Here is a 27,831-nt window from a genome sequence, read left to right as displayed (position 1 = left end):
TCGCAAAATTAGTTGTTTTCGGATTCCAAGTTATACACTGAAAGATGCCAAAAAAAAATCAAGTTTTCCCTCTCGTTTGCTGACAAAAATGAAGAGATCTACACAAGAAACTGGCTTTGCTGGAACTTGAAAGAGCAGGTTCCATAGTGTGGTACCCTGTTCCATTTTTAGCAGTAATACCTCAAATGCATCGGTACTGCCTGATACATCCAGTTGGTGCATCAATAGAGGTTGAAGGAAGTTGAAAGACTGAATATCTGCATATGAAACTTCTGTATCACACAAATATAACTATGTTACATGGAAATCAACTAATGGAGCAGCACTAGCTGACTGAAAACTTACTCCTGAGTGAAATAAACACAGAAACTGATATCTGGAAAAAGCTTCTTGAGCGCATATTGAATGTCACTTTTTCTTTCTGAACAGGGATTGGCTTTGTTTGGTTCCAGTCAACATACTGGTGACCCTACAAACAGAAACAAACATTCTTGGTATACATGAGCTTCTTAGCAAGTATGACCCACTTCTATCTGGTCATATTAAGCATATTCATGACTCAAGACAGAGCTGAAAATGCACTCAAGTCCATGATATGCCTACCAGAATACAAAACTATTTGTTGAGCAGTGTGGGACATCTGGGCAAACAAAAATTCTTGAAACAATATGACATGCAAAGGATTTTTCAATTACTATTGCTGTAACTCCAGATTTTTTGTGAAATTATCAAAGAAGAGGAATCATTCTTCAACTGAAGCCTTCCAACTTCCTGCAATTTTAACATATTGAACCACAAAGGTCATCTGTTCTTTGAGAACAGTCTGGAGTTACATCAATTGCTTGCTCCTTTGGAAGCAAAGGTTGTAGAGAAGGAACTGAGGGGAGTTCACCAGTGAAGCAGCAGTAGACAGCCTCCAGTCAAACCACCAGGCTGAACATACACCACCACCTTAAATCTTCCAGTAGAGGTACAGGGGTGCAGATATACCTACAGTGTAGCATACAGAGGGACACTACTCAAAGAAGATGCCCTTGACAGTAGCCCTAGTGTTTTAAGAAATACAGACGTGTTTTGTACCTTTTGTACATCAGCTCATGGGAATAAGGGGACTTCGAAGTAGGCGGGGTCCTTTCGAAAAGGAGCCCCATCTGGACAAGACGCGCAGCGGCGAGGCGCGTCAATTTTGAAGTGCTGCGGCCGCCCGCATGCTAATGAAGCACTGCATATGCATTTCAGCGCTTCATTAGTAAACGTCGAAATGGCCATTTGCGTGTCCATTTCAAAGTTTGGGGCTCATGTAGACGTAGCCGAAAGGTGACAATAGACACATTTGTGGCACTACTGACAGTATGCTGAAGGGTTCTGTCAAGACACCATTGTGAACAACCTGGCATGTTGTGGGTTCCTACAATGAACAAATCAAGTTAATAATTTTAAAGGGGATGCCCTGGTACTGCATCAGTTTCCACAAAGTGTCTATCACTGCTGTCACAGGCTTTTTCAAAAAGTCCATTATGCACGGGGGGAGTTCCGCTTGAGCGACTGTTCTATGATCACTTGGTTACTATTTGGTCAGTACAGGATTTCTCGCTTCAGAAGCCAGCCTTTTCTTCCCTGAGCTGTCTAGCAATTTTTTGTCTGCATTCTGTCCAAGAGAATCCTATTGAACGCTTTTCCTGGAATAGACACGAATGTGATGCCTCTTCAATTCTTGCATTCCTTCAGGCTGCCTTTCTTTGGAAGCTTGATAAGGTAGCCACATTTCTAGTCTTGTGGGATCTCTTTGGTGTCCAAAACAGATTATGCACCATATTGACTGATGTCTCACTGCTTGCCATGATTGCTTCTATGGGGATGTTGTGTGGACCAGGTGCTTTTCTGCTTTTCAGATAGGCAATGGCTTTTCTGGATTTCTTTTTTTGTAGGTCTGCTGCTGTTTTGCAGTGGTATATTTGCAGGTGGTAACTCCTGAGGTTCCATGTGGGTAGGGCGGTTCAGTAGCTCTTCAAAGCGTTCCTTCCATCTACTGAGCTGCTCACTTGGGTTTGTTAGTACACGCCCCTCTTTATCCTGTATTGGCTGAAGCACTGTAATCTGTGAGCCATCTAGCTTCTGTGTGATATTATAAAGCTCTTTCAAGTTCCTCTCTTCCGCAGTTTGTTTGGTTTGCTGTGCAAGCTTTTCCACAAAGTTCTTCTGGTCCCGTTTTACAGCCTTTTTAACTTCTTTGTTGGTTTCTGAATACAGTCTCTGAGCTTCCATCTTGGCTGCTCTTGTTTTGCTGTTGTTGACTGCTGCTTTTCTGTCCTTTTGTTCCTTCACCTTTCTCAGAGTTTCTGCTGTGATCCATTCTTTGTGATGCCTTGTCCTCTTTCCCAATATTTTATCGCAGGTTTCTTTCCAAGCTGTTTTGGTGTGTTCAAAATTTGTTCCATGGTAGCATCTTTCAGATGAGGTTTGTCAGAAGTGCATATCTGTTGGACAGCTCCACTTCAGAATCGGCTCTTGTCTCCAAACCCTTCAGCTGTTCTGTGCTGAATCTCAATCCCAGCTTGGTCACTTTTGTGGTGTACTTCTTGAGCTTGAACTTGAGTTTTACTGTGACCAAACAGTGGTCTGAAACTACATCTGCTCCTCTTCTAGCATGGACGTCCTGCCTCGATCTTCTGAAAGACCTGCTGATACAGGCAATCTGGTTTTCTAACTGATGGACTGGTGAAATTTAAATGACTTTATGGATCTTTTTGTGTAGGAATGCATTAACACCTATCACCAATCTGCTGAAGGAACAAAAGTCACTGATGCGCTCTCCATTTTCATTCATATTGCCTCAGCCTTCTTTTCCCATAGTCTGTTCTCTGCTTGTATTTATGCTTCCAATTTTTGTATTGAAGCTGCCCATCAAACTCAACTTATACTTCTTTGCTTTCTGGTTCACATTTTGTAGTTTCTCACAGAAGTCTGTTTTACATTCCTCAGCTGCTTCATTGGTTAATGCATAACATTGCACAATTAGTACCTTTTGCACTTTGGTGTAGAATCTGGCTGTGATGATGCGTGATGACCCTGTTGTTCACTCCATTAAAGCACCAGATGCCTCTCTTGATAACATAAACCCCACACTTCCTGTGTGTGGTAGACCCTCTTCATGTCCTGAGTAGATGAGAATTTCACCTGTTGCCAGGCATGGCTGCCCAGATTGTGTCCCTCTTGTCTCACACAAGCCCAAAACTACATGCTTGTACTGTTTCATCTCTGCTGCAATTTGTTCTATCTTCCCCAGTTGATAATGGTCCAAATACCCCACATACCCAACTGGGTGGTTGTTCTGGGTGAGAGAAGAATCATCTGCGGGGCAGCTTCCTTTCAGCTTTCCCTGCCTTGCTTCATATTCAATCTGAGTTGATTGTCAACTCCTCCCAAGACTTGTGTAGTCATAGGTTTCTTTGTAGATGTTTCTGTAACCATTTTTTTTAAACAGACAGGGTTGTTAACCCTAAGCCAACCCCTTTTACCTTGGGAAGAGGTGATCCAAATTTGTCTAGTCTCTACCCTTTGACCTGTCCAGTTTGGGTTACCCTTCCAGGAGCTGTAGCTCCTGCTGACATAGCTCTCTGGGTCCTTCAGACACACAAGTCACCTCACCACACCAAGGAATGGACCAGGAGGTAGAGCTGAAATACTCTTATTTTATTGTCTTATACCTCTAGGCAATATTGCTAAACTAATTGGTTTAAACCACTCAATATTCATCTTTAAAGTTAAAAAGATACTTTGCCATTTCCAGAGTAAAACTAGGTCTGCTTATCTGGAACATATTTGCATAGATCACCCAACTTTAGAACTGTCAACAAATACCCCACTTGTTACTGAATATGCAAGAAAACAATGCACTCTCCTCAACTAGAGACTAGCAAGTAACAGTCATGGCAAAGTGCTCCAAGATTACACTTTTTCTAAAGGAAACCAATACATTTAACCTGCTTTGTCTTTCATGTGCATGATTTAAAAAAAATCACAACATTAACTTTGATCCTTTTAGAAAATTAGGACATTCTAACCTCTTTTAGTAGTTTTCCCTCTGGTTCTTCTTGTTTCAACTTCTAAATGAAAAAAAAATGCCATTACTGGGGAAATCACAGCAGAAATCTTTGACTTATAAATAAATGAGTGCACAAAATACACATTCCCACATTTCAACAAAGTGCTGGATGACTATACAGTATTTACTATGTACATTTATGCATATATGAGATAACTTTTCTTTTTCACATTACTGACCACTTCTCTAAAGAGTAGCCCTCTCATGAACATCTTTTCCAGGCTTGATCCCACATGTTTTCTTGCCAGCAAAGTGTATATATGACTTAATACAGCCCTGTTAGAGCTCACCAGTTTACTGTTTTTTGGTCCCACTTCTCAGCGTTCTCTGAGCTTTAATCTTCCTGAGTCTGGACAGTGGCCAGACACCATTTCTGGCTCTGGGTTTCTGGGCACACCCTCATGATACTGTCCTCTCTCTGACAGCTATTCTGAGAGCTGAGACCCTACATTCCAACTGCCTAGACGCTCATAACTAGTGCTAGCTCCTCATAATTCCCAGTTGCTTAGGTACACTCCTTCCCAGAGCTCCAGCTGTGGGCAACACCGGTTTATCATTCAGGGACACATTAGAACTGAAGTTATCATATTATAAAAGGTTAAAATATAGCAATATGCTTGGGTGATTGCATTAGTTTTTAGATGATTATATTATTCAAACAGCAGACAGGGTAATATATTTTATTGGACCTTCTATTGATGAAAGACAAGCTTTTTTGTTACAAGGCTCTATCTTTCAGGTCTGGGTTATTGAAATATCTACCATTTTTCCTTCTTAGGTAACACTGTCATAATTCCTAAGTCTTGCGAAACTCTGCAGAGTGGTATTACATTTGTATAACTGACTATATTTAAAATGTAGTATGCGGCTGATGGATGATTTTTATTTTCTTTTGAAAAAGCTTACCAAACTTTAAAAAAAAATCAAAGTAGATTTGATAACATTCTTCAAAAAAAAAATGTCAGGAATGACAATATTATTCCAAGGCTAGTTGTTTACTAAATCTAATTACTTTAACATGAAAAAGCACAAAAATATAGCTTTCTAATAAAAGCTTAGACTCTGTCCTCATTAAACTCTATCCAACCCCACCCCAAACAAAACATGCAACTACTTGGTATCTTAGATGCAGAGAACCACTAATGTAGAAAATAGAGAAGTTCTTGAAAAATCACAAGCTCTATATTCTGCACTTTTAAACTCCTCTTTTATGTGTGCTATTTTCATCAGATACCTTGTCAAAAACAAAACCAAGAGGAACTGTGAAATCCTAAGCAAAATATAGGTGGGACATAGTACTGAGGGCTACATACTACACAAGTTAGTAGCAAATACTATGGTAAAGTTAATAGCATGGAACATCAGTTGTTTCATTTTATTGAGAATGCCCTATTTTAAAAATGCAAGTGTTTCATATTATAGAATAATGAAAATGTCAACAGTTTGGCATAAGAAAACCCACCAACTGATTACAATATCTATTACTTCTTGGTATTTCAGTGTCACGTACATCTCACACTGCTAGTGTTTGAACTACCTGGTGATGTTATTCAGATCAAAATACATCTAGAATTGTTAGCAACTAAATAAATCTTGAGTAGAAAAATCACCTTTGCTGTGGACAACTGCAGTGAAAGAAGTGAATGAATCATTAGGAATGACAACTTTAGAGTTATATGATAAGTTTCAAATACACATGAGTAAAGCTTAACAGAAGCACAAACCATTTCATACCTCTTTTAAGGGTATGTCACAGTTTCTGCTTTTAAAAGTTTTGAATAAGTGTCCTCACCTGGAGGTGCAGTGTGCTTGTATTCAAGCTTGTGCTGTGGATTCTTCCTGCCAAAATAAGAAACAATGCAATAAAGTAATTTCCTGCCCTTGCATTCCACACTTTATCATTCAAGAATTATTCATTGCACAATGGAAGTAATCATCCAGCTTCTGTGAATGAAGTTTCAGTTAATCACTATGTAGTTTTAATTCGCCTATCTAAAGCTCTCTCAAAACAACCGTGAAAACAAAACAGCTTTTCCAAAACCTTTTCTTTTTAAGAAACATAACTGACTAGAGCTCTCTAGAATTGGTCTCATATAGGCTTACCTATAGCACTTACCGGCCCCGTTACTGTGCCTCAATCTTTAATAATTTAGTATGTCCTATTTCAGAGGGTGGTCTTATCACACCTATTTTACAGATAGAGAACTGACACACAGAAATTAAGTGAATTCCCAAGGTCATCCAGAAAATCTGACATGGGAGGCCTGGGGTCAGTTTTCTGTCTAGTCTTTGGTTGATGCCCTAACCACAGCACCATCCTTCCCCTACACATCTCATTTGTTCAGCACAGTTCATTCACCATACTCAAATGCAGAGTATGTCCATGTTTGTGGTGGTCTGTACCTCAAAGCAGCATCCTGTATCCCCCATATTCATCACTGTGACACAATTACAATGAAGGCTGTTGAGTAATCACAGTTTACTCACGTGATTAACTCAAAATTAATCATGATTACACTGTTAGACAATAGAAAACTAGTTGAAATGTATTAAATATTTTGGATGTTTGTTTACATTTCCAAATATATTGATTTCTATTACTATAGATTTCAGAGAGTACACAAGTGCACACACCAGGGGAAAAGAATTCTCCATAAAACTGGATGTGCATTCTGGCAACAGACTCTAAAAACGCTATCACAGGTTTTACGTTTGTAATCTGTCACAGATTTCTATGCAAATATGCTCCACTTACAAGCACAGTAAACCCTCAATTTAATGGACTAATGGGGGGACGGTGCATCTGTCCATGCCAAAAGTAAGTTAAACTCAAATGGTTACACTGTATGAAAATGCACTGACTTTTCCAGTCCATCAGTCACTCCTATTCTCTGCCCCACATCTTCCCTTCCCACTTCTTGTTCCATTCTTCCCCTCACACCTCCCTCTCCCTCTCCCAATCACTGGGAGAGGAGCTGCATGCCAGCCTTGCTCCTTCCAGCTCTGGAGGCTCTCGGTGCACTCAGCACTGCGGCTCCTCCAGCTCCCGGCTCCGAGCTGCCCGCATGAAGACAGAGCGTGGCTATCACCCACAGCCTGTCAGAGGGCAGCAGCCTCCATTGCTGTGGCTGCTGCTCATGGCCACTGCAGGCAGCAGTGGCCAGGTGCAGACACACACTGTGCACATTGGGCTGTGGGAGGAGATCTCCTATATCCCCTTCTTCCCCCCCAACCACAGATGGTTCCTCCAGCTCTGATGAGTCACCAGCATTTATTTGGTGGGGGGGGAGGGGAGAAGAGAGCTGGAGTGCCCATCATTTCTGAAGTCTGTTAAATTGGGGTCCATTCAATCGAGGGTTTATTGTAAAAACAAATTTTTTTCATCTCAGTCACCAGCCCCATGAATCAGCGAAGGTAGGTTATTGTTTTTTCTAGTCACCAGCAATAACTTGAAGTCAATGAGACCACTTGGGTTCATGTACTTTGCTCGACAAGCACTAGAGTGCTCTGCTAATTAAGGATCATTCCTGCAAGATGCTAAAAACATTAAGAAATATATTTTGTTCAGAATTTAATTTCCCTAAAGTGCTCTCAACTTTCCCTTGAGGTTGTTTATAAATCCCATTAACATCAGTAACGCATAATTTAGAGTGTTAATAACAGATCAATGAAATGGAGGAAGAAGATGGTTCATTAGCTCTATGTAGAAAGGTTTCAATAGATAAAATGTCACCTCTTACGTTCAAAAAAATAAAAACATGATTCTTTCTTTCCCTGCCTTCATCTCAAATCTTTGCCTACAAGTTAGTGATCTTTTTTGAAACCATGAGAAGGGGCAATAATTTGCTCAACATGCACACTGAGAAACAGGAGAATAAAGCATGGCCAACTCATGCAATTGACTGGAATTTGTAATACAGGTGCCACAAAGCTTCCACACAAAAGCTTTTTCCCTGCAGAAAAAAAAGTATTGTGTAAGATCCTGAACGCCTGCACCATGAATCACAAGGGATCCTGTACTTAGACGATGGTGTTTATTTTTAATAACAGAATTAAAACAACAAGAAGTCCTGTGACACATTATAGACTAACAGATTTATTGAAGCATACGTTTTTGTGGGTAAAGACCCACTTCATCAGCTGCATCTGCTTAATGATGCAATGGCACTGATCAGCAGCTGCAGGGATGGAGGCTGCTGCCCTTTGGCAGGCTGGGAGTAGTAGCTGCACTCTGCCTTGGAGGTGGAAGCCAGAGGAGTCGCAGTGCGGAGTGCACAGAGAGCCTCTAGAGGTGGAAGGAGCCAGGCCAGCATGCAGCTCCTCTCCCGGGAATTGGGAGAGGGAGATGGAGGTGTGAGGGGAAGACTGGGAGAGGAGTAACTGATGGGCTGGGAAGGTCAGCGCGTCTGCATAAGATTTTGTGAGCAAAGGCTCACTTCGTCAGATGCATCTGATGAAGTGGGTCTTTGCCCACAAAAGCTTATGCAACAATAAATCTGTTAGTCTATAAAGGTACTACAGGACTACTTATTATTTGTGTGGATACAGACTAACATGGTTACCCCTCTGATACCTGTCAGAATTAAAACAGTGTGAAGCCACAAAGTTTATCCAGACAACAGTGTGAGATATAGAATACTAGCATACAGTCTACAACAGCATATTGGTTCAAAATTGACAGACAGCTGTGTTAGTATCACAAGTGATACATGACTACTTTTTTTGTTTTGATAGAATAATGACTAACAAAATAATTTATTAGGAGATAATTACTTTCTTAGTCTTTGAAGTGCTACATGACTACTTTTTTGTATTGGTTCAAAAGTACATCTTTGAAATCAGCAACTTTTCATGAAATCTGTTTAATGTAGGATATTCGATCTACAGTCAGTAATAAAAGCATAGTTTCTACAGTTCTTTGTTCATCAATATACTTAAATGATGTAGCCCAGTCTTCACTGAATTTTCTGCTAACAGAGACACTTTGCAGTGATTTCAATGGCCTTTAGATATATATCTCTAGTGTAGACGTGGCCTCATTGCAATTGCTTCTTTGGAACATTAGAAAAAGCTAATTGTGTAGCAGTCCTTGAAAACCAGGAGTGGGACACTGAATGAATTGAAGTTACATGTATGTTATTCTTAAAAACAAACAAACCAAACCAAAAAACTCCTAAATGTTGGACATTTATATTTGTTGTGACTCGTTAGATGTAAAAATTGTCTATAAGAAGTCAGGACGCTGACTACGCCAGCCAAAAAGATTGACTAGTTTTTCTTCAGAGCTGAAGAGTGCTGTCTCTTGTCTTTTTCCCCACAAAACTCAAGACAATAAAAGATGTTACTTTACTCATCTTTTCTAATATCGTGGGGTCAACATGACTGCCACAACATTGCATGCAAAAAAAGCAACTAGTAAGATCAGCTGTAGTGAACAGATAAATCACTCTCTCTTTTAAATAAGGGATATTAGATAAATAAATAGATCTCCAATCCCCATAATTTCAGAAACTTATTCAATGACATTTCCATTGTGAATATAAGTTTTATCCTTTTGACATGCTTGTTAAATCAGGTCACTGTCAGAGGTATCTTTACAACAAACAGCATTAGTGACAACAATACAATAAGACTATTCAAGCCCAGCTTCAGAAGGCAATAAAACATAATCTTGTCAAAAGAATGCCATGACAGTATACCATATGCAAGATTTAATTTCAAGAGCTACTCGCTGTTGTATCACCTTGCTTGCACAGCTCTCAGTCAAAATATATCTTGCTTGACAAATATAAACAGACAACTTTATTGGATCATATTTCTTACCTATAACAAGTAATTCCATATGGACATTCAGGCCTGTCATCATCATCATCTTGACTTATGACCTCCACCTCATGATAGTCACTGTCACCAGGGTGACTGAATTGCTGAAAATGAACTGGATTCTTCCTGTCAAATTGAGGAACATAAGTAAAAGTAATTAACATGACATTCACCACTCCTACATATGGGGATGCGGAATTCTGTGCAGTTACCCTACTTAACTAGTTAAATTGCACCCTCTTTCATAGTTGCCTATTTGCAATTTTTGTCTTCTGAAACCCATACATAAATGCAAACACCTGTAAGCGTATTCACACAGCTCATTCTCTCTCCCTCTCTCTGACAGGAATATAAGATGCCAAAAATCCGTCTTCCTCAGTCTACCAGACCAATCCATATAGTCAGACTCTGTTCCCTGACTAAAAAGGAGTGCCCAAATCCCAAATTACAGGATAGTATGATTAGGGCCATCATCTGAAGTGGGGCCAACAGGTGCAGTGGGCCCTGCGGCAAGGGGGGAGGGGAGCCCAGATCCATGCAGCAGAAGGGGCAGGGCCAAAGGCAGAAAGGGGCCTAGGGCAGTCAGTCCTCAATGCCACCCAGACAGTGGCACTGGACACACACACTGCCTCCACCATGCATAGCAGTGCTACCATAGCACTTCAAAAGGGGGCCTAAAGTTCTGGGCACCACCACTGCCAAAGTAACTTAGGCAGCAGCCGGAGCTCCAGACCCCTCTGAAATGCCAGATTCCATGGTAATTGCCCATAATTCACAGAGTAGGATTGACATAGCCATGAAGCCATACAAACAACTCTATGTTTTTCAAAATGGTCATGATCTCTTAAGAAGAACTGTCTGTATCAGGTTCTCAAACTTCATTGGACCACAAGCCACTTCTGACAAGAAAAATCACTACATGGTACCAGGAAAGGGGGTTGGGGAAGAACTAAGACTGGGCCTGCCCAAGCCCCTCCACTCAGTGTGAGAGGCCAAAGTCCAAGGCCTTCAACACCGGCAAAGGACCTATAACCTGAGCCCAATCACCCACAGCCAAAGGCCTCAGGCTGCAGCCCTGAGGAGGTGGTCTCAGGCTTAGGCCCTAGGCAGAGGAGCTTAAGCTTCAGCCCTGGGTTGCAGCACATCAGATGCTAAACTTGGCAGCTCCAATAAAATGGGGTCATGACCCACTTTGAGGTTTTGACCCCTAGGCTGCGTCTACACGTGCACGCTACTTCGAAGTAGCGGCACCAACTTTGAAATAGCGTCCGTCACGTCTACACGTGCCGGGCGCTATTTCGAAGTTAACTTCGACGTTAGGCGGCGAGACGTCGAAGTCGCTAACCTCATGAGGAGATAGGAATAGCGCCCTACTTCAACGTTCAACGTCGAAGTAGGGACCGTGTAGACGATCCGCATCCCGCAACGTCGAAATTGCTGGGTCCTCCATGGCGGCCATCAGCTGGGGGGTTGAGAGATGCTCTCTCTCCAGCCCCTGCGGGGCTCTATGGTCACCGTGGGCAGCAGCCCTTAGCCCAGGGCTTCTGGCTGCTTCTGCGGCAGCTGGGGATCTATGCTGCAGGCACAGGGTCTGCAACCAGTTGTCAGCTCTGTGTATCTTGTGTTGTTTAGTGCAACTGTGTCTGGGAGGGGCCCTTTAAGGGAGCGGCTGGCTGTTGAGTCCGCCCTGTGACCCTGTCTGCAGCTGTGCCTGGCATCCCTATTTCGATGTGTGCTACTTTGACGTGTAGACGTTCCCTCGCTGCGCCTATTTCGATGTTGGGCTGAGCAATGTCGAAGTTGAACATCGACGTTGCCGGCCCTGGAGGACGTGTAGACGTTATTCATCGAAATAGACTATTTCGATGTTGGCTGCACGTGTAGACGTAGCCCTAGTGTGAGAATTGCTGATCTACACAACCACGACAGCCACTGGATACTATCAACCTCAGTGCATCAATGCTGTCATACTGAGAAATCTGAAGATTTCAGCTGTAACTTCTGCAAATGCTCTATTCTATCATATTAAACTCATCGTAGGCCAGCCCCAGGACTCAAGCATTAGTAGAAATTCAAAAGTTTGAACCTGGTAAGCTCCTACTACATCTGAGACCAGAAGTTAAAACGGTATATTATATTTATGTTATACAAGGACTTTAAAAGAATGCAAATGTATCTGTACTATAAATGGGTTAACTGACAAGGGATCTGTCAAGTCACACAGTAAGTTATTGTCAGCTATACCACAGGAATGAAAAAGTCCATCCAGTCTGTTCTGGTATGGCTATGACTTGAAGAAGTGGGTCTGTCCCAAAAAAGCACATCACCTAATAAGTTATTTGGTTAGTGTTTAAAGTGCTACTGTACTGCTTTTTTGTTTTGATAGTATATAGACTAGCACGGTCATCTCTCTGTTACTATTCATCTTTAGTTGTCTCCTCTACCCACTTGGCACACAGTGCATACAGACTTTACAAGTGACAATCTGCAAAAAGACACTCTAGGTTGCACTTAAGTTATTTTAATTTTTAAAACTATAACCAAAATCTTCAGAGATCATCACTAATCCTTCTGTCACATTCAGAGCTACCAAACTGACGTTGTTTCAGGGAATCAACTTAATTATTCTTAAACAAAAAAATAAGATGAAAGCAAACCTTTCTAGAGGCATTTGGTTCAATTTGTTAGCAAGGTAAGCAAGGTGAACTGAAGACCATCAAGTTATAATTACCATAGTTTACATAGTGGTCCACAAGAAAATGAATGCTCTTGAATTTCTATCAATGTCCATTTCTGCTACAAGATTTGGAGAACAGTAGGTTTCTATCCAATACATCAACAACAAAAGTAGTCATTTGTAGAAATTGCAGTATTTTAAGAGATGTCAGGGATTTTTTTTCTAGATACTTTATGCAAAACATGAGGATAATGAATAATAGGCCTTTTACTAGAGCAGATTTTTCTGATAATTTTTTGTTCCATCAGTTTGGCGCACTGGCTGATTTAACTGACTACCAAATTGCATACTATGTGCGAAGCAGTTACATGTTGTGTCTGATCGAGTCCTAGTTTTTCTGTTTTTGTTTCACGCTCTGCCCAACATTACCCAGCATGCATACTGTGAGCTCGAGCCCTGCAAATCCATGGATGGTCACTTTATATCCATGGGCATCTACACCCACTAATACAGATGCAGATATGCATGGATCATATTTTTTTTCAGATTAAGATACAGATACAAATTTTCTATACATGAAGGGCTCTAGTGAAAGCATCAAATTATATACCATATATAGGCCAATGTTTCCCTTCTTCATAGCAAAAGAACAACCTATTTATTCTCCCTTTTGCTTTACTAACAATTAACCTTCTACTTTTCTAAGGCACAGGAAATTCAGACAAAAGTAAAGGAACACCACATTCATTACACCAGAGAATGACCTGGAGGGTATATTGTTGAGATATGAGAATTCTAAAAAGTTCGGGACAGTGGGGAACTCTAATGTTCAGTTGACCAAAGCTACATTTTTTTTTTTGGAGTTTGTAAACTGAATCATTATTTACAAGAATATTTTATATACCTTACAAAAAACTCTCAAGCTATGTCTTACAAAAGCTTTAAATTACACTTAATGTAACTGAAGTTTTATGGTCATTTTCAGAATTTAGTTATTATAGACCCATTTGCTGAAAAACAAAACCAACATATGAACAAACTTGACAAAGTTACCAAAAATCACTGGAATTAACCATCAGCAAAACCCTCCTGCTGTGACAATAAACTATTTGCTACAGTTTTTTAAAATTCCTGACTAGCTAGATGTTCTTTAACGGAACCAATTATAAACTGAATATAGCTGATTTCAGTCAGTAGACTGGATTTTCATTATCATTTATTTCCTAGAAGGCATCTGATAGGTATGCAAGCAAACTCATTTCTAACATTTTTTAAAGATGATTTTGCTGTTACACAATCACCACTGATGAAATCACATTAACAAAAATGCAGTCAAAGTCATTCCTATTACAGCTATTACAATATTGATTGTAAACCTGAAGCAATTGAGTAAAGTTCTGACATATTAGCATGAACCTATTAAAATACATTCCATCATTGTGTAACTGCCAACATGCAGACTAGAACCTTGGACCTCCGCAGCTTAGTACAGGTGTCTCAACAGTTTGAGATAAACGCCTCCTTGTGCTCAACTAAGGCTGCAGAGGAAAAACATTCTCTCTCTCTGTGCGTACTCTAGGGGCCATACGTGGGACATTGAATCACACCTCAGTGTGTGGGTTGCTTACTAAAAGAGAGAACTCAAAGACCGCTTCTACACAGGCCACTTTCTTTGAAAGTGGCATGGTAATACATAGCCCGAAATATGCTAATGAGGGTTCTGGGGTTCTGGTCTGTCAAATCAGGCCACATGTTCCATATCTGTCCCTTCTAACAAGCACAGACAGGAAATACCAGACCATTGGTGAGGCTGTTGTCCCTATATAAAGGAAAGGGTGCAACAGCTTCTAGACTCCCACTCAGTAAATTAACAGAGGAGATTACTTAAGATAAAGGATCAAAACAAAAAGCAGTCAAGTAGCACTTTATAGACTAGCAAAGTAGTTTATGCTTGTCTTTAAAGCGCTACTTGACTGCTTTTTGTTTTGATAGTGTATAGGACTAGCACGGCTTACTCTCTTACAAGACAAAGGATGGTACTCTGTTAAAAGCACTGACGTGGGACTTTGGAGATCAGCGTTCAGTTACTTGGGTGTAGCACACATACACTTGGACCTTGGAACATTCCTTACCTGGAAAATGAAGATATACAGCTTTTCCACTATCTGCTGTCTATTTACAGAATAGCGCCTTGAAACTGGGAGTTTTGTACTATTTACATAAAATATTTTGTACAGAGCCTCGTTTGCCACTTCTGAGCACTAATGCATTGCAAACAAGAGGTCATGCAGTATCACTGGTCCTGAATCTGAAGATAGTATCTCAAAGCCTGATTATATGATGGGTGGGATGAGAGTTGATCACCAGGCTTTTCCCTCTAGCTGAAGTGCCTCCAGCTCTCTAGGTAAAGAAACTGCCTTGTTTGTGGTTTTTAACATGAAAAGGAACGGCCAAAGGCATAGGAAGAACAAGTGTGTCGTACAGACAAGTTTTTTTCTTTAGTTCTTATTGTCAGCAGCAACGTTAAAAGACTGAATTGAGGGAGTTCCTCAGAGGCTATATCTACACTAGCCCCGCTCCTTCAAAAGGGGGATGCTGATGAGACACTTTGGGATATGCTAGTGAGGTGCTGCAATGAATATGCAGCGCCTCATTAGCATAATGGCAGCCGTGGCACTTCAAAAGTGCCATTTTCGTTCACATGTGGCTCATCTACACGGGGTCCTTTTCGAAAGGATGCTGCACATTTCGAAATTCCCTTATTCCTATTTGGTTGTCAACTTTGTCGTCTAACTTAACAATAGTCATGGCTGAACAAGCCTTTTGTTACTGTTAAGTCTCTGCCCTCTACTTCTCTTTGCCCTGCACAAAGGAACACCATGGGGCAATTCCTAAGGCATTGTAAGGCAGGTGGCAGCAGAAATAAAGGAAAACGAAGCTGTGGTTCTCAGCTGGGCAAGAAGAGGACGAGGGGGACCAAAGGAATCACTAATAAAGGCTTCTCAAGACATTCATAAACAGGAAGTACTCCAACATTTTGCACAGCTCATACGCTTTCCAGGACTAAACAAGTCTTAGAAAGGTCCTGAAGCTGTCTTTGGCTTGGTATTGCAGAAGAGATAAAGAGAGCCCAGAGATGATTCAGAGTTTCTAAATTCTGCATTGTTCCATTTTATTTTCTAAGCAAGAACTAACATGCAAACCATTTTAATTTAAGATTGTTAATAACAAATATACACCAAATATAGTAAAACAAAAGCATGTCAGAGTACATGAAGACCTCTGCAGTCACTGTGATTGCTTGAAATGCGTCCCCTCCATAGGGGTGCTCCCTGACAGGTACCTACTGATCAGTTCCCTTTAAAGGTGGAAGGGGTGTCAGAAAAAAAAAAAAAAAAGAGTACATAGTGAAAAAACCAAAGACAAACAGTATTCGAAGCAGCCATAAGTTCCTGCAAAGTATTCAGCAAACATGAATATATGTCCAAGTAGCAGCTCTACCTAATTCAATAAATATCAGGTTTTTAAGAAATGCTAGAGAGATATAAATGGATGTTGTAGATTGAGTTCATATGTGCAAAGGTACTTGAACACAAGATTCATAGCAAAAATTAATGCAGTCAGACATCCAACTGGAAAGTCTTTGATTAGAGACTGCAGACCCTTTTGATACATCTGAGTGAGAAACGATTAGGGAGTCTTTCTTAAGGGCTTAGTCCTATCCAGAAAGAATGGTATGCAACAGTGCCTCTTGTTTGCCTAGGTGAAGTTTAGGGAGGAAGACTGGCAAGTAAGTGGGGTAGATTGATATGGAACTTGGAGATTTTAGGTAAAAATACTGTTAAAGGGGGCTTGCCTACATGGTGGCTGTCAGGAATGCAGTTTTCATTGATAAATGGAGGAGTGAACAGGTAATCATCAGTTTAAATGATGGTCTTATAAAACATTTAAGAACCAGACTGTAGTCCCAAACCACAGTATGATGCTTGACTAATGTAAAGAGATTGACCTCTCACCTTTTCACTTTCAAGCAGCAAAGGCTGAGAAGGGAATGGTTTCCTACTCTAGTGACTCCGATGTGGTACATACAACATCTCGGAGGTTGGGAATTGGGTAGAATGGGATCTCTCAGCTATCTGGAACTTGCTGAATATTCCCTTATAGGCAGGCGTAGATATCCCAACAAATGCAAAAGTAGCCTTAGAGTTCTTTAGTTAGGCACAAAGGGAATTATATGCATGGTCTGCAGATAGATACAGTGAAAGGCCTCCCTTTTGATGTATAAAAGTCTTCTTTAAAAAAATCTGGAAACCTGGAATCAAGAAGCCCTTTTCAGAACTGCCAGTGTAGAAATCAAACAGGTGACAACATCACCAGAGCTGCTTGTGATGATATTCTCTCAAGCTGACCTTGCCCAATTGCCTGGAATTGCTCTCTATGCTCCACCAGTAGGTCATCAACAAGAGTTCAGTTTATATATGATTACATTTCACCATTAACACTTTGTAGTTCACAATTTTAAATTGTAAGGAGGCTGACAAATTTTTCTACCAAGCAGGCCCTAGATGCAGATGATCTTTATCATGTGACATTGATTTGTGGATGGGGCTGCCTTCCTAGTTGAACTGCATTAACCACCAATGAACTAGGAAACTCAGTCCTTTGCTGAAATGTAGTATTTTTCATATGCTCTTTTGCCGGCAGATGGATTAATAGCTCAGATGACCTGAACAATCTTTACAGGGTTCAGAAGGACCTCGTTGACTGTTAAGACTATGCCAGACGATGAGGCTGCATGAAGGATGTTAAGCATCTTAAGCAGAGGTTGTTTCACTTCCTTGACTGGGACATGCAAGGAGATAGCAATTCTCTTGATCAGCTCATGAAACTGATTAAAGTCATCTAACAAGGACGGAGGAGGCAACCAAACTGCTACCTCAGAAGATATTGGGTGGAGGAGGTTTTAACTTACAGCTCCTCAAAAGTGTCTTCTTGAGGATCAGGACTCCTAAAGAGGACAGGCAATGAATGCTGCCTCTCTCTGTGATGGGTGGTGCTTGAAATCCTGCAAAAAAAAAAAAACCCTCTAGTAACAGGCCATCCAAGGATCACAGTATGGCATAGAAAGGGCACCAATGGGTGCTCAAACTAGCATGATGAAGGCTACAACCTTGGGGCACAAATGGTCATAGTCTCAGACTTCTGAAAAGGACCCCCTATAAGCATGCGGAGAGCAGTCTTGGACTCATATTTGAGCTAATGAGGCAAGATCATCAGACTCTCTTCCTCAAACTCACTACAGAATGATGAAGAGCCCAGAGAAGTGTGGTGAAACCATCAGTACTGGGTGAATTTTCAGTATTCTTGGTTATGAAAATATGCCACAGCTTAACAGCAGAGAATCATGCATCCAAAAATACACCCAGGTCTTGAGAAAAACAGAATTCCTGAAGTATCAAGTCCCTGGTCTCCACGGATATAATAGTGGCCAACAGAGCTGACAATACAATGAGTCTTGGATGCTCTAAGGGAAGTGCAGTAGGGGCCTGAGCAGCCTTCTACAGTACCAAGAAAGCAAACAAACAGAGTTCCTCTTGTTGCCCTCATCTGCTGAAAGTACTGATCATTTCTCCAGATCTGCCACTTTGCTGTCCTTTGGTCTAGTGGTGCCCTCCATACCTGAGGAACCAGCAGCTTTATGGGTATTGGATTGGAGGATAATTCTGAAGTAGCTGAAGGCACCAAGAACAGAAGCTTTTTGGGGGCAGATAGCTGATACGGAGAACTGCGAACACAGTCAATGAAGACAAATGCCAGAGTTCCATCTTGGGTTCAGGAGGTAGGGAAGAAACCAAGAGCAGTTCACATGTGCAGGGCTATACACCACCAGCAACACACTGAGCTGACCACCCAAAACAGACATGTCTATGAGAAATCTCTCATCAAGAGTGCAAGTACACCTAGAGTGGTGCTCCCATCAGCATATTCCTCATAGAAAAATCAACTGTAGGGGAAAGCAGAACATGCAGTTGCTTCAATAAATGAACACACAAAATATCACAATTTCTTCAAAAAATTGTGAATAAAATACATACTGGCAATTCTCTCCAACTCAGTTTATTTTCCCTACTGAACTAGACTGCTGGGTGCAAGCTGTTCTACTGTTTATTGAACTGTGCCTTCTAATTTGCTGAACTATTTCACCTCCTGCTGTTATATGGACTGGTCAGTAGAATTTTCTGAATAACCCTGTTTATTCTTCAAAAAAGATGGCTACTCTATTTTATCTTTACTAATACTTTGCTTTTATACATTTTAAAAAGTTAGGCTAACGATTTTGCCATTATTTCCCATTTGGAGTAAGCAGTGACTTGCTAGCAGCACTTTGAATCTAACCTAGTTACAATTCCACTTTACCTGTAGCAGTCTGTCCCATACATACAGGGTGTCCTCTTCTGCTTGCTTTGGTTAGAAGCCTTTTGAGCATCCATGCTTCTGGCTGAATTAAAATCTTCAGCTTTAGGATCCTCATTTAAATCAAATGCTCGAGTCTCAGCTAGGGAAACATGAGAGCAGGATGGCATGTCCTGGTGAGTCTGTTGGCTTGCTGAATGGATAATCTTCTCTGTGGTTTCTCTTTCATTCATTTTATTTGCTTCAGTGGAGAGCTGGCTTTCTGCATCTAGCCTGTGATCAGACTTCTTGCTGTGGAGCTGACAATCACTTTTCTCAACAGAACTTTCAATCCCTTGTGACTGAGTCTTACTTTCATTCTCTTCCACTTTTCCAACAGCTCTAGTAAGAGATATTCTAGATGCATCCTGCAAAATAGAAAATAAAAGATTACAATAAGCCTTAGAGTGCCTCACTGTGCAACCAATGCTGTGGCCCACTAATGAGTAGTGTACTTCTAAATGTAATCAGGTTTCAAATTCTGTCATCATAAGCATTCAGGATGTATGCTCCTACAGAGGAAGAGAAAGTCTTTCCTGTGTTTTTAATAAAAATTTAAAATCGGATCCTGGAGTGCAAGACCCTATATCAAGAAAGGGATTAGAGTTCGTCAATGGCTATTGTGATCAGAGCCAGAATCTTTGGCTAACAAACTCTTCCTTTTAATTTTGTAATATCTTTGTGTCTCAGATATAAATACACTCATCTGTATACACATAGTATAGCCTTTTCATCTCAGTAACTTTTATGGTATCCGGTGAGTAAAACATGTGCTCCCCTGTTTGCTATCTAGACTACAGCACACCAAAAAAAAAAAAAAAAAAAAAGGTAGCTGAAAAACTTTTCAGTCCAAAATGCAGATTTGGGTCAAATCAAAACATTCATAAATCACAGATTTTGACAAATGGTTTCAGGTGGGTGGGGGGAAACAAAAAACAAAACAAAAAAACCACCACACACAGAAATGCTGAAACTATTTTATTCAACATCTCCAAAATTAAACTTTTGAATTTGTTGGGCTAGATTCATGAAGGGACTGAGAGACCACTTACAAAACTGAGGTGGAAGGGATGGTGCTCTGGTTCCAATTTGTATGGGGTAGCCCTTCTCCCCCATAGGCACAACGCAGTCATAGGTGGGTGGTCTATCTCCCACCCAACCACACCACGTGGCTAGCCACTGCCATGGTGGTGGCTCAGAGCAGACTACGCTTTCCAGACAGCACCATGTCCTGGCCTGCGAGGGGTGAAGGTTTCTCTGCAGGAAATATTTTCAGGGACTGTCACCGGGGGAAGGCTCCTGCTACAGCAAAGATTTTCTGGGGCTGGCTGGCCCCTGTAAGGCAACATGTGGGAAGGCTCCCTCAGCAGCTATATTTGGCTGATTGGACCATGTTAACAGGTGCCTCACCTGGCCCCTACCAGCTGAGCTTTGGGAGACTGACCCCAGCCACATCACGATTTTGGACTGGTCTCCCTGCCAGCTGAGTTTGCAGGGGCGGGGGGCCAGCCCTGGACATCATTATTCTGGGCTAGCCCCCCTGCCTACGCACACTGCTACAGTACTCTTCCTTCCCAAGGCGTGTGGTCTCACAAGTGGCCTGTTTGCTGCATTTTTACCAGGAGAAAACAGCTCCCTGGTGTGCTGCCCTGCCCCGTGAAAGGTGTTTTTACCAGGGGAAAACTGAGGTACCTGTTAACAGGGCACAGTCAGCTCGATATGTGGGATTGACAATACTCTCAAGGGTTTCACTTTCCTCAACTTTATTATCTTCTACTGCTTCCTCAACTTTGCCAGTCTACTGTGCTCTGGGCGGACTGGCACAAATAGCCATCGCTGATGGTAGCAATCATAGTTTCCTGATTCAAGGGCAGGCTTTGGAAAAAATGGATGTTTGTTTTCAATGGCAGCGGGGGTGGAAGTGGGGTGGGGAAAGAGGATAGTGTACTTTGAGATAACATCACACACCCACGGCCACCTGTGGTGCATTTTTCCCCACAACACTCTGGCAAAAAACACCAAAATGTTGATACAGATAGCGCAGTTAGCTGTAGGGGTGACAGCCTATCAATAAAACCACATTAACAGTACTTGATTAGTTTAGGTTCCTCGTTTTACTTTAAACATGGTAATTCCTGTTTCTAGTTTGTACAACACCAATAAGGCAAGTTTTATCTGGGAAAAACTTTTTATCATGAGATAAAAAGCTGAAGGTTATAATACAAGAGATGAACCAATTATAAGGCATGAGAGCTGCTAACTGCATTTCAATAACCCTTGAAATAATGGGGCTTAGCAACACACACAAACATTACCTTTGATGGGGGAAATCATGGTTTCCTCTTCAGTAGTTTTGCATTTTTTAATTTGATCTTGTTTGATCTCTTTGAAATCCCCTGAATGCTCTTCAGAAGATGACCGTTTTCTCTCCTCTCCATTTGCTCTTGACTGTTCCATGCTGCTTTTTCCTCTCCCTCTTGTTACTCCACCACCTTAAAGAAAAGGGAACATTTATGGGATCCAACCTTGAATGCAACCTTTAAGCCCTCCAGAGAGGTCCTAGAAGAATGGAGGAGATCTAAAAGCAGTGCCCATCTTTAAAATAGGAGGAGTTGGGAAACTACAGACTAATCAGTCTGACTTCAATATCTGAAAGGCTATTAGCACAAGATATAAAACATTCAGTCTGCAAATACCTGGAGGATGAAAGGATAATTACGAGAAGACAGCAGAGATTTACTAAGAACAAATTATGCACACCAGCTTGATTTCTTTTTTAGACAGAATAACTGGGCTGGTGAATGGAGTGAAATGCAGTGAACATAATATACCTGGACTTCAGCGAAGCTTTTGACAGTCCCACATCACATTCTGATAACAAAGCTGGAGAAATACAGGCTCGGTGGTGTGACCACCAAGTGGGTACATAACTGATTACACAGTTCACAAATAACTATGAATGGATTATGCTTAAATCGGAGGTTGGGCTCAAGTGGGGTACTAGAGAGATCTGGTCTTCTGAATCTGGTGTTGTTTAAAATCTTTATTAATTACTTGGATGTAGGAATGAAAAGTATACTGATCTGATTTGCAGACAAGACAAAGCTGGGGGTTGCAAACACTTAGGAAGATAGAATGAAAATTCAAAAGACAACTTGATAAACTGGAGACCTGGATGACAGACAAAATGAATTCAACAAAGACATAGGTAAGATGCTAAACTTAAGGATGAAAGATCAAATGCAAATTAGGAGGAAACTGACTAAGCAGCAGTATGGCTGAAAAGGATCTAGGAGCTGTAGTGGATCACAGTCCTCAACATATTGCATTCATGAGTCACTGTTAAAAAAAATAATCAAACTATTTTTGTTTGCATTAACCAGCAGAATGAAAACCACAAGAGGTGATGGAGACATTCTATCCTGAGCTGGTTTGGCCTCAACTGAAGTATTGTCCAGTTTTGGTCACCGTCATCAGATGTTGACAGATATTTAGCTGCATGCGTATGTTCTCTCTGGCTGTGTCTACACTACAAATCAACTTCGAAGTAAGGGGCTACTTTGAAGTAGACTGCAGAGCGTCTACACCTGCTTTTCCTTACTTCGTAACATCCTGGGAATGGAGTAGTGGCTTCCTTTGACCTGTAACTTCAAAGTTAATGTGCATAGACACTCTGCACTGCTTACTTCGAAGTAAGGAGTCCTCCAAGAAGGCCCCCCCACTTCCCCAGAGGATGGAGACAGGCTGGCCAGCCCAGGCAGGGCTCTATGGTCCCTGCAGGCTGCCTTAAAGGAAGCAGCTCCCTGGCAACCTCAGGCAGGGAGCTGAGAGCATGCCATAAGCAGGGAAGCATGAGCTCTGCCCTGGACTGACCCTGCTTGAAGCACCTGCCAGCCTCGGCAGCCCCTACCCACCATTGCTGCACGGCAGGATCCCCCTCCCCCTCCGGGGACTCCAGAGAAGGGGTCCCAGGACTCACAGGGCCCAGGCAAGGGTGGCGCCAGGAGGAGACGCCCCCCCGGACAGAAGCAGAGCAGAAAGACCTCCTAGATCTGTGGTGGGAGGAGGAGGTCCTGCAGCAAACCGGAACCCACCAGAGCAATGCTGATGCATTTGACTGGCTGGCCAGCGGTCTCGCCACCCGAGAACATCCTGGCTGCCCTGGTAGCAGCATCCAAACTAAAGTCAAGCAACTGCGCCAGGCATATATCAGGGCCCGTGACACTGCCAGCCTGTCGGGGGCCCAGCCCGTGCACTGCCCCCACTACCAGGAGCTGCACAGGCTCCTGGGGCCAAGGGAGGTGGCCAGCCCAGAGCACCTTGTGGACACCACTGTTCCCACCTTCTGTGGACAGCAGCGAGGAGGCGGGCCCCTCTGGCACCATCAGTCCCCCGCATGGAGACTGTCCTGCTGAGACCAAGGGCAATGACAGGGGCTCCAGCAATGGGACACTCGTCATTGCCCTCCCCTCCAGAACACTGAGCCAGGCATCATCCAGCCAGGCCTCACCCCAACCCCAGCCCCAAGAGGTCACAGCCGGTACATTTGGGGTGAATGGGACATTGCAAGGGATGGGGACAGCCCCCCCAAGAATAGCCCCACAGTCCACACACCTGAGGTGGGGTGGGAGCACAGGCAGATCCTTGCCAAGCGAGAACCCCTGGGCATCCAGGATCCCAGGGGCCAGCAGGCAGCAGGGGGGCGGGGCGGGGCGGGGCGGGGGGGCAAGGGAGTGGGAGACCCAGCCCCCCGCCCCAGGTCAGGAGCCAGCACTCACGGTCCGTCCCCCGGTCCCCTCCTATCTCCAACAGATCCCTTGCCAGCTGGCCATCCCTGCAGTCCTGAGCGGGCCACGGTTGCGGAAGGCTGGGGGGCCACCCCATCACCCCAGCCCACATCCCCCCACGGCCATGGACGGGGCCCTCAGAGACAGCGGTGGAGAGATGAAGAGGTGGCCGCCAACCAGGCGGTCGTGCAGGAGCTGACCAGCATGCTGTGGGAAAGGCTGGTGATGGAGTGAGAGATGTGAGGATGAGGCTGGCCAACAGCATGGATGCTGTGGTCCAGGCCTTGGCTTGTCACCTCGCCCAGTCTCCCGCCCCCTCACCAGCCCATCCCACAGCCACCCCTCCAGCCGCTGCCCAACGTGTGGCAAACCTGTCACCAGCTGAGTGCCTTGAGCTGGCCCAGTGGCTGCTGATGGAGGCAGGCACTCCTGGCCCAGCCCCAGTGGCTCCTCCTGCAGACCCCGTGGGGGCACAGCCCCAGTGGCTCGTCCTCCACAGTCCTACCTCCCTGTGGTCCTGACCCTGTCACGGCCCCGCAGGGGATCCTGGTCCCGGGGCAGCTGTGGCCAACGCGGCTCCCCACCCCCCACGCCACAAACCATCTGACCCAACCCGCCTCCTGGCCCCCCTCTCCAGTCCAGGCCACACCCAAGCCCCCTCCCAGTTCGGTCCCCCATCCTGGTCCCCCTCTCAAGCCCCCACCTCCACCACTGCCAACCAGTCCCCCCGTGCACACGAAGGTTTCCACGTTCCATTCTGTATGGTATGTTACTTTATTTCCCCCATTAAAGCTTACCGTTCCCACCCTAGCCCATGTACCTGGTGCTTCCTAGGGGGTGTGGGTGCAGGGTGGTGTGGTGTGGTGTGTGGCTGGGTGTGTGGTGAGGGCTGCAGGGTGGTGTGGTGGAGTGTGGGGGTGTCAGGGCTGGCCCTGTGTGAAGGCTCGGCACAGGGCATCCCAGACCCTGACCCCATCCTACTGTGCCTCATGGAACAGGGCAGCGGGCGGCTGTTCCGTGGCCCAGCCCTGCATGAAGGACTCCCAGTGGCCCTCCACAAAGTTGTGGAGGGCACAGCAGGCAGCAATGACTGCGGGGACATTCAGGAGGCAGCAAAACCTCCCCTTCAGCCTCCCGAACACCCACTCAACTGTGCCCCTGGCATGGTTGATGCGACCATTACAGATGCCCTGGGCCGGTGTGGTGTATCCAGTATAGGGCCACATAAGCCACGGATGCAGTGGGTACGCGGCGTCAGCCACGATACAGGGGGGCATCGTGATGTCCCTGAGTGGGAGCTCCTGTGGGGGGACATACATGCTCTTCTGCATCCGGCGTCCCAGCCATGAACTCCATAACACCTGGGCATCGTGGGCCCTGCCCAGCCGCCCCACACACACTTCCAGGAAATGGCCCCTTGCATCTACCAGGGCCTGGAGTACCACTGAGTGGTGCCCCTTCCTGTTTATGTAGGCGTCCCCGCTGTGGTCCAGAGCCCAGATCCCAATATGAGTCCTGTCCAGGGCTCCAAAACAGCTAGGGAAGCCCAGGTCCATGAACCCAGCAAGGGCAGTGTCCAGGTCCCCCAGGGTCATGACTCATCGCAGCAGCACTGTGTTGATGGCTTGAACGACCTGTAGGGGAAGGGCCGGGGGGGCGGCATCCATAACCACCAGACTGGGAGACCCACACCCCCCACCAGGTGCCCCCTGCCCAGTCATCCCCTCCCCAACGTGGGTCCATGGTGAGGGCTGGCCATACCTCCTTCAGCACTGCTGCAATGATTGTCTTGCTTGCACCAAACTGGTGGCCGACGGATCTGTGGCTGTTGGGGGTGGCCAGACGCCATAGCACGATGGCCACCCTCTTCTTCCCCTGGAGCGCTGGATGCATACAGGTGTCTCAGTGCTGGAGGACTGGGGTGAGCCAGTGGCAGAGGTCCTGGAATGTCTGTCAGGTCATCCTGAAATTCCTCAGCCACCACTCATCATCCCAGTCCTCCAGCACCAGCTGGTCCCACCAATTGGTGCTGGTGGCATATACCCACCAGCGCCAGCTTGGGGGGCGGGGGCAGGGCTGAAGCACCATGAGGGTGGTAAGGGTCTCAAGGCTGGGTCCCAAGCGAGCGAGCCGCCTGAGCTGCTGGTGCTGCATGGTGAGCAACACGGCCAGCAGGCTGAACAGGATTGTGAGGGCATCGTCCTCATGGGGTTGGGGGGAGCTGGCATGGTCTCCAGCTGTTCCCCTGGGTACATGCTGCTGCTGTCTTCAGCCTGTCAGCCTTGAGCATGTGAAGGCTGTGGGTGCTGGGAGCCTGGAAAGGCTTGTCATCCATGTGACCCCATGCCTTCATCATTTCCTGTCCCCTTACTTCAAAGTAGGGAGTATTTGCGTGTGGATGTTAACTTCGAAGTAGGGGAAAGCCTACTTTGAAGTAAGGGAACGTGCATTTTGTGTGTGGATGCTCTACTTCAGAGTAAGCAATTTTGAAGTTATTCTGTAGTGTAGACACAGCCTCTATGTGCTACCTCATCCCTGTGTGGACAACTGGCACAGCAGACCTCAAGTGAATCATCCAATGACTACAAGCTCTGTTAAGGGAAAGAGACACGTGGCCAGGTTTACTGTTAAAGAAGCACAGCACTAATATCCCACAGATTCTGGACCACTAATACAAGCAATGGACCAGCTCAGAGAATGGCAGAACTTCCATTTATTCCTAGACTAGATAAAGACACTCCCTCTGAGATACATCTTTATACTCCTTTGACATCATTAATGCCCCCTTAAATGTTTATCATGCATCACCTTGTACATGCTGTTTGACTGAAACATCTCTATTACATAAGGTCAGGATGACAGTATATTTTTTGGGTGGAGGGGTCAGTGTTATCGGTCGGGTGGGAGGGGTCTGTCCTGTTATCCTTGCGAAATATTTTTGTACCATCCTTGAAATCAGGAGGTTTTGGTCCCACTTAATATTGGGCTGTATTTGCATGAATACTCTGTGACTAGTACTTCTTAGGAATGTGTATTTCTGCATTATCAGCCCTATTCTTGTTAAATTATATAAGCAGGTCCTGATTCACATTACGACTTGAATGCAAAGGGTCATGTCTCAGGCTGTCTTCATACTACAGTCACCAAAATATCAAAAGCATGAAGAGAAATTGGAAAGGACCCAGAAGCAAGCAACAAAGATGACCAAAGTGATGGAATGCAAGCCATACGAGCAAAGGCTGAAGGAACTAAGTATGTTTAGTTAGCAAAAGAAAAGATTGGGGGAGGTAGGGATGGGGGGCAAGAGAGAGAATATGATGGTCCTCAGATACTTGTAAGATGGAGACAAGTTATTCACTTTTGCCACAGAGGGCAAAACAAGAGACAATGGGTCCAAATTACATCATCACACATTTTGATTAACTATCAGGAAAAAGTATCGGAGGGGTAGCCGTGTTAGTCTGGATCTGTAACAGCAACAAAAGGGTCCTGTGGCACCTTATAGACTAACAGAAAAGTTTTGAGCGTGAGCTTTCGTGAGCACAGACTCACTTCATCAGATGATGGTCTTAGAAATCTGCAGGGCCAGGTATAAATAAGCCAGAGCAAGGCTGGGGATAACAGGGTTAGCTCAGTCAGCAAGGGTGAGGCTTACTACCAGCAGTCGATCTGGGAGGTGAAGCTGCTTTTGTATTTAGCCAGCCATTCACAGTCTTTGTTTAAGCCTGAGCTGAGGGTGTCAAATTTGCAGATGAATTGTAGCTCAGAAATTTCTCTTTGGAGTCTGGTCTTGAAATTTTTTTGCTGTAGGATAGCTACTTTTAAGTCTGCTACTGTGTGGCCCGGGAGATTGTTTTTTGTATATTGCCATTTCTGATATCTGATTTGTGCGCGTTTATTCTTTTATGTAGAGACTGTCCAGTTTGTCCGATGTATATAGCAGAGGGGCATTGCTGGCACATGATGGCATAAATTATATTGGTAGA

At 44.0% G+C, this 27,831-nt stretch overlaps 1 protein-coding gene across 1 annotated transcript in view; it reads right to left on the bottom strand.

Moving 5' to 3' along the window:
• The window catches only part of APLF (aprataxin and PNKP like factor), a 59,937-nt gene that overhangs the window by 9,766 nt on the left and 22,340 nt on the right, over nucleotides 1-27,831 (bottom strand). The window contains exons 6-10 of the mRNA XM_074989444.1: nucleotides 21,369-21,550; nucleotides 19,023-19,426; nucleotides 9,929-10,054; nucleotides 5,898-5,944; nucleotides 4,065-4,106 (exon numbers count right to left, since the gene is read on the bottom strand). Coding sequence (XP_074845545.1) covers nucleotides 4,065-4,106; nucleotides 5,898-5,944; nucleotides 9,929-10,054; nucleotides 19,023-19,426; nucleotides 21,369-21,550 — 801 coding nt within the window. The remainder of the gene's footprint in view (nucleotides 1-4,064; nucleotides 4,107-5,897; nucleotides 5,945-9,928; nucleotides 10,055-19,022; nucleotides 19,427-21,368; nucleotides 21,551-27,831) is intronic.

The sequence above is a fragment of the Carettochelys insculpta genome, chromosome 3 (assembly GCF_033958435.1).
Source record: "Carettochelys insculpta isolate YL-2023 chromosome 3, ASM3395843v1, whole genome shotgun sequence".
Lineage (NCBI taxonomy): Eukaryota > Metazoa > Chordata > Testudines > Carettochelyidae > Carettochelys > Carettochelys insculpta.
The sequence above is the reverse complement of the archived record's forward strand: the minus strand, read 5'-3'. Positions and strand labels throughout refer to the sequence as shown.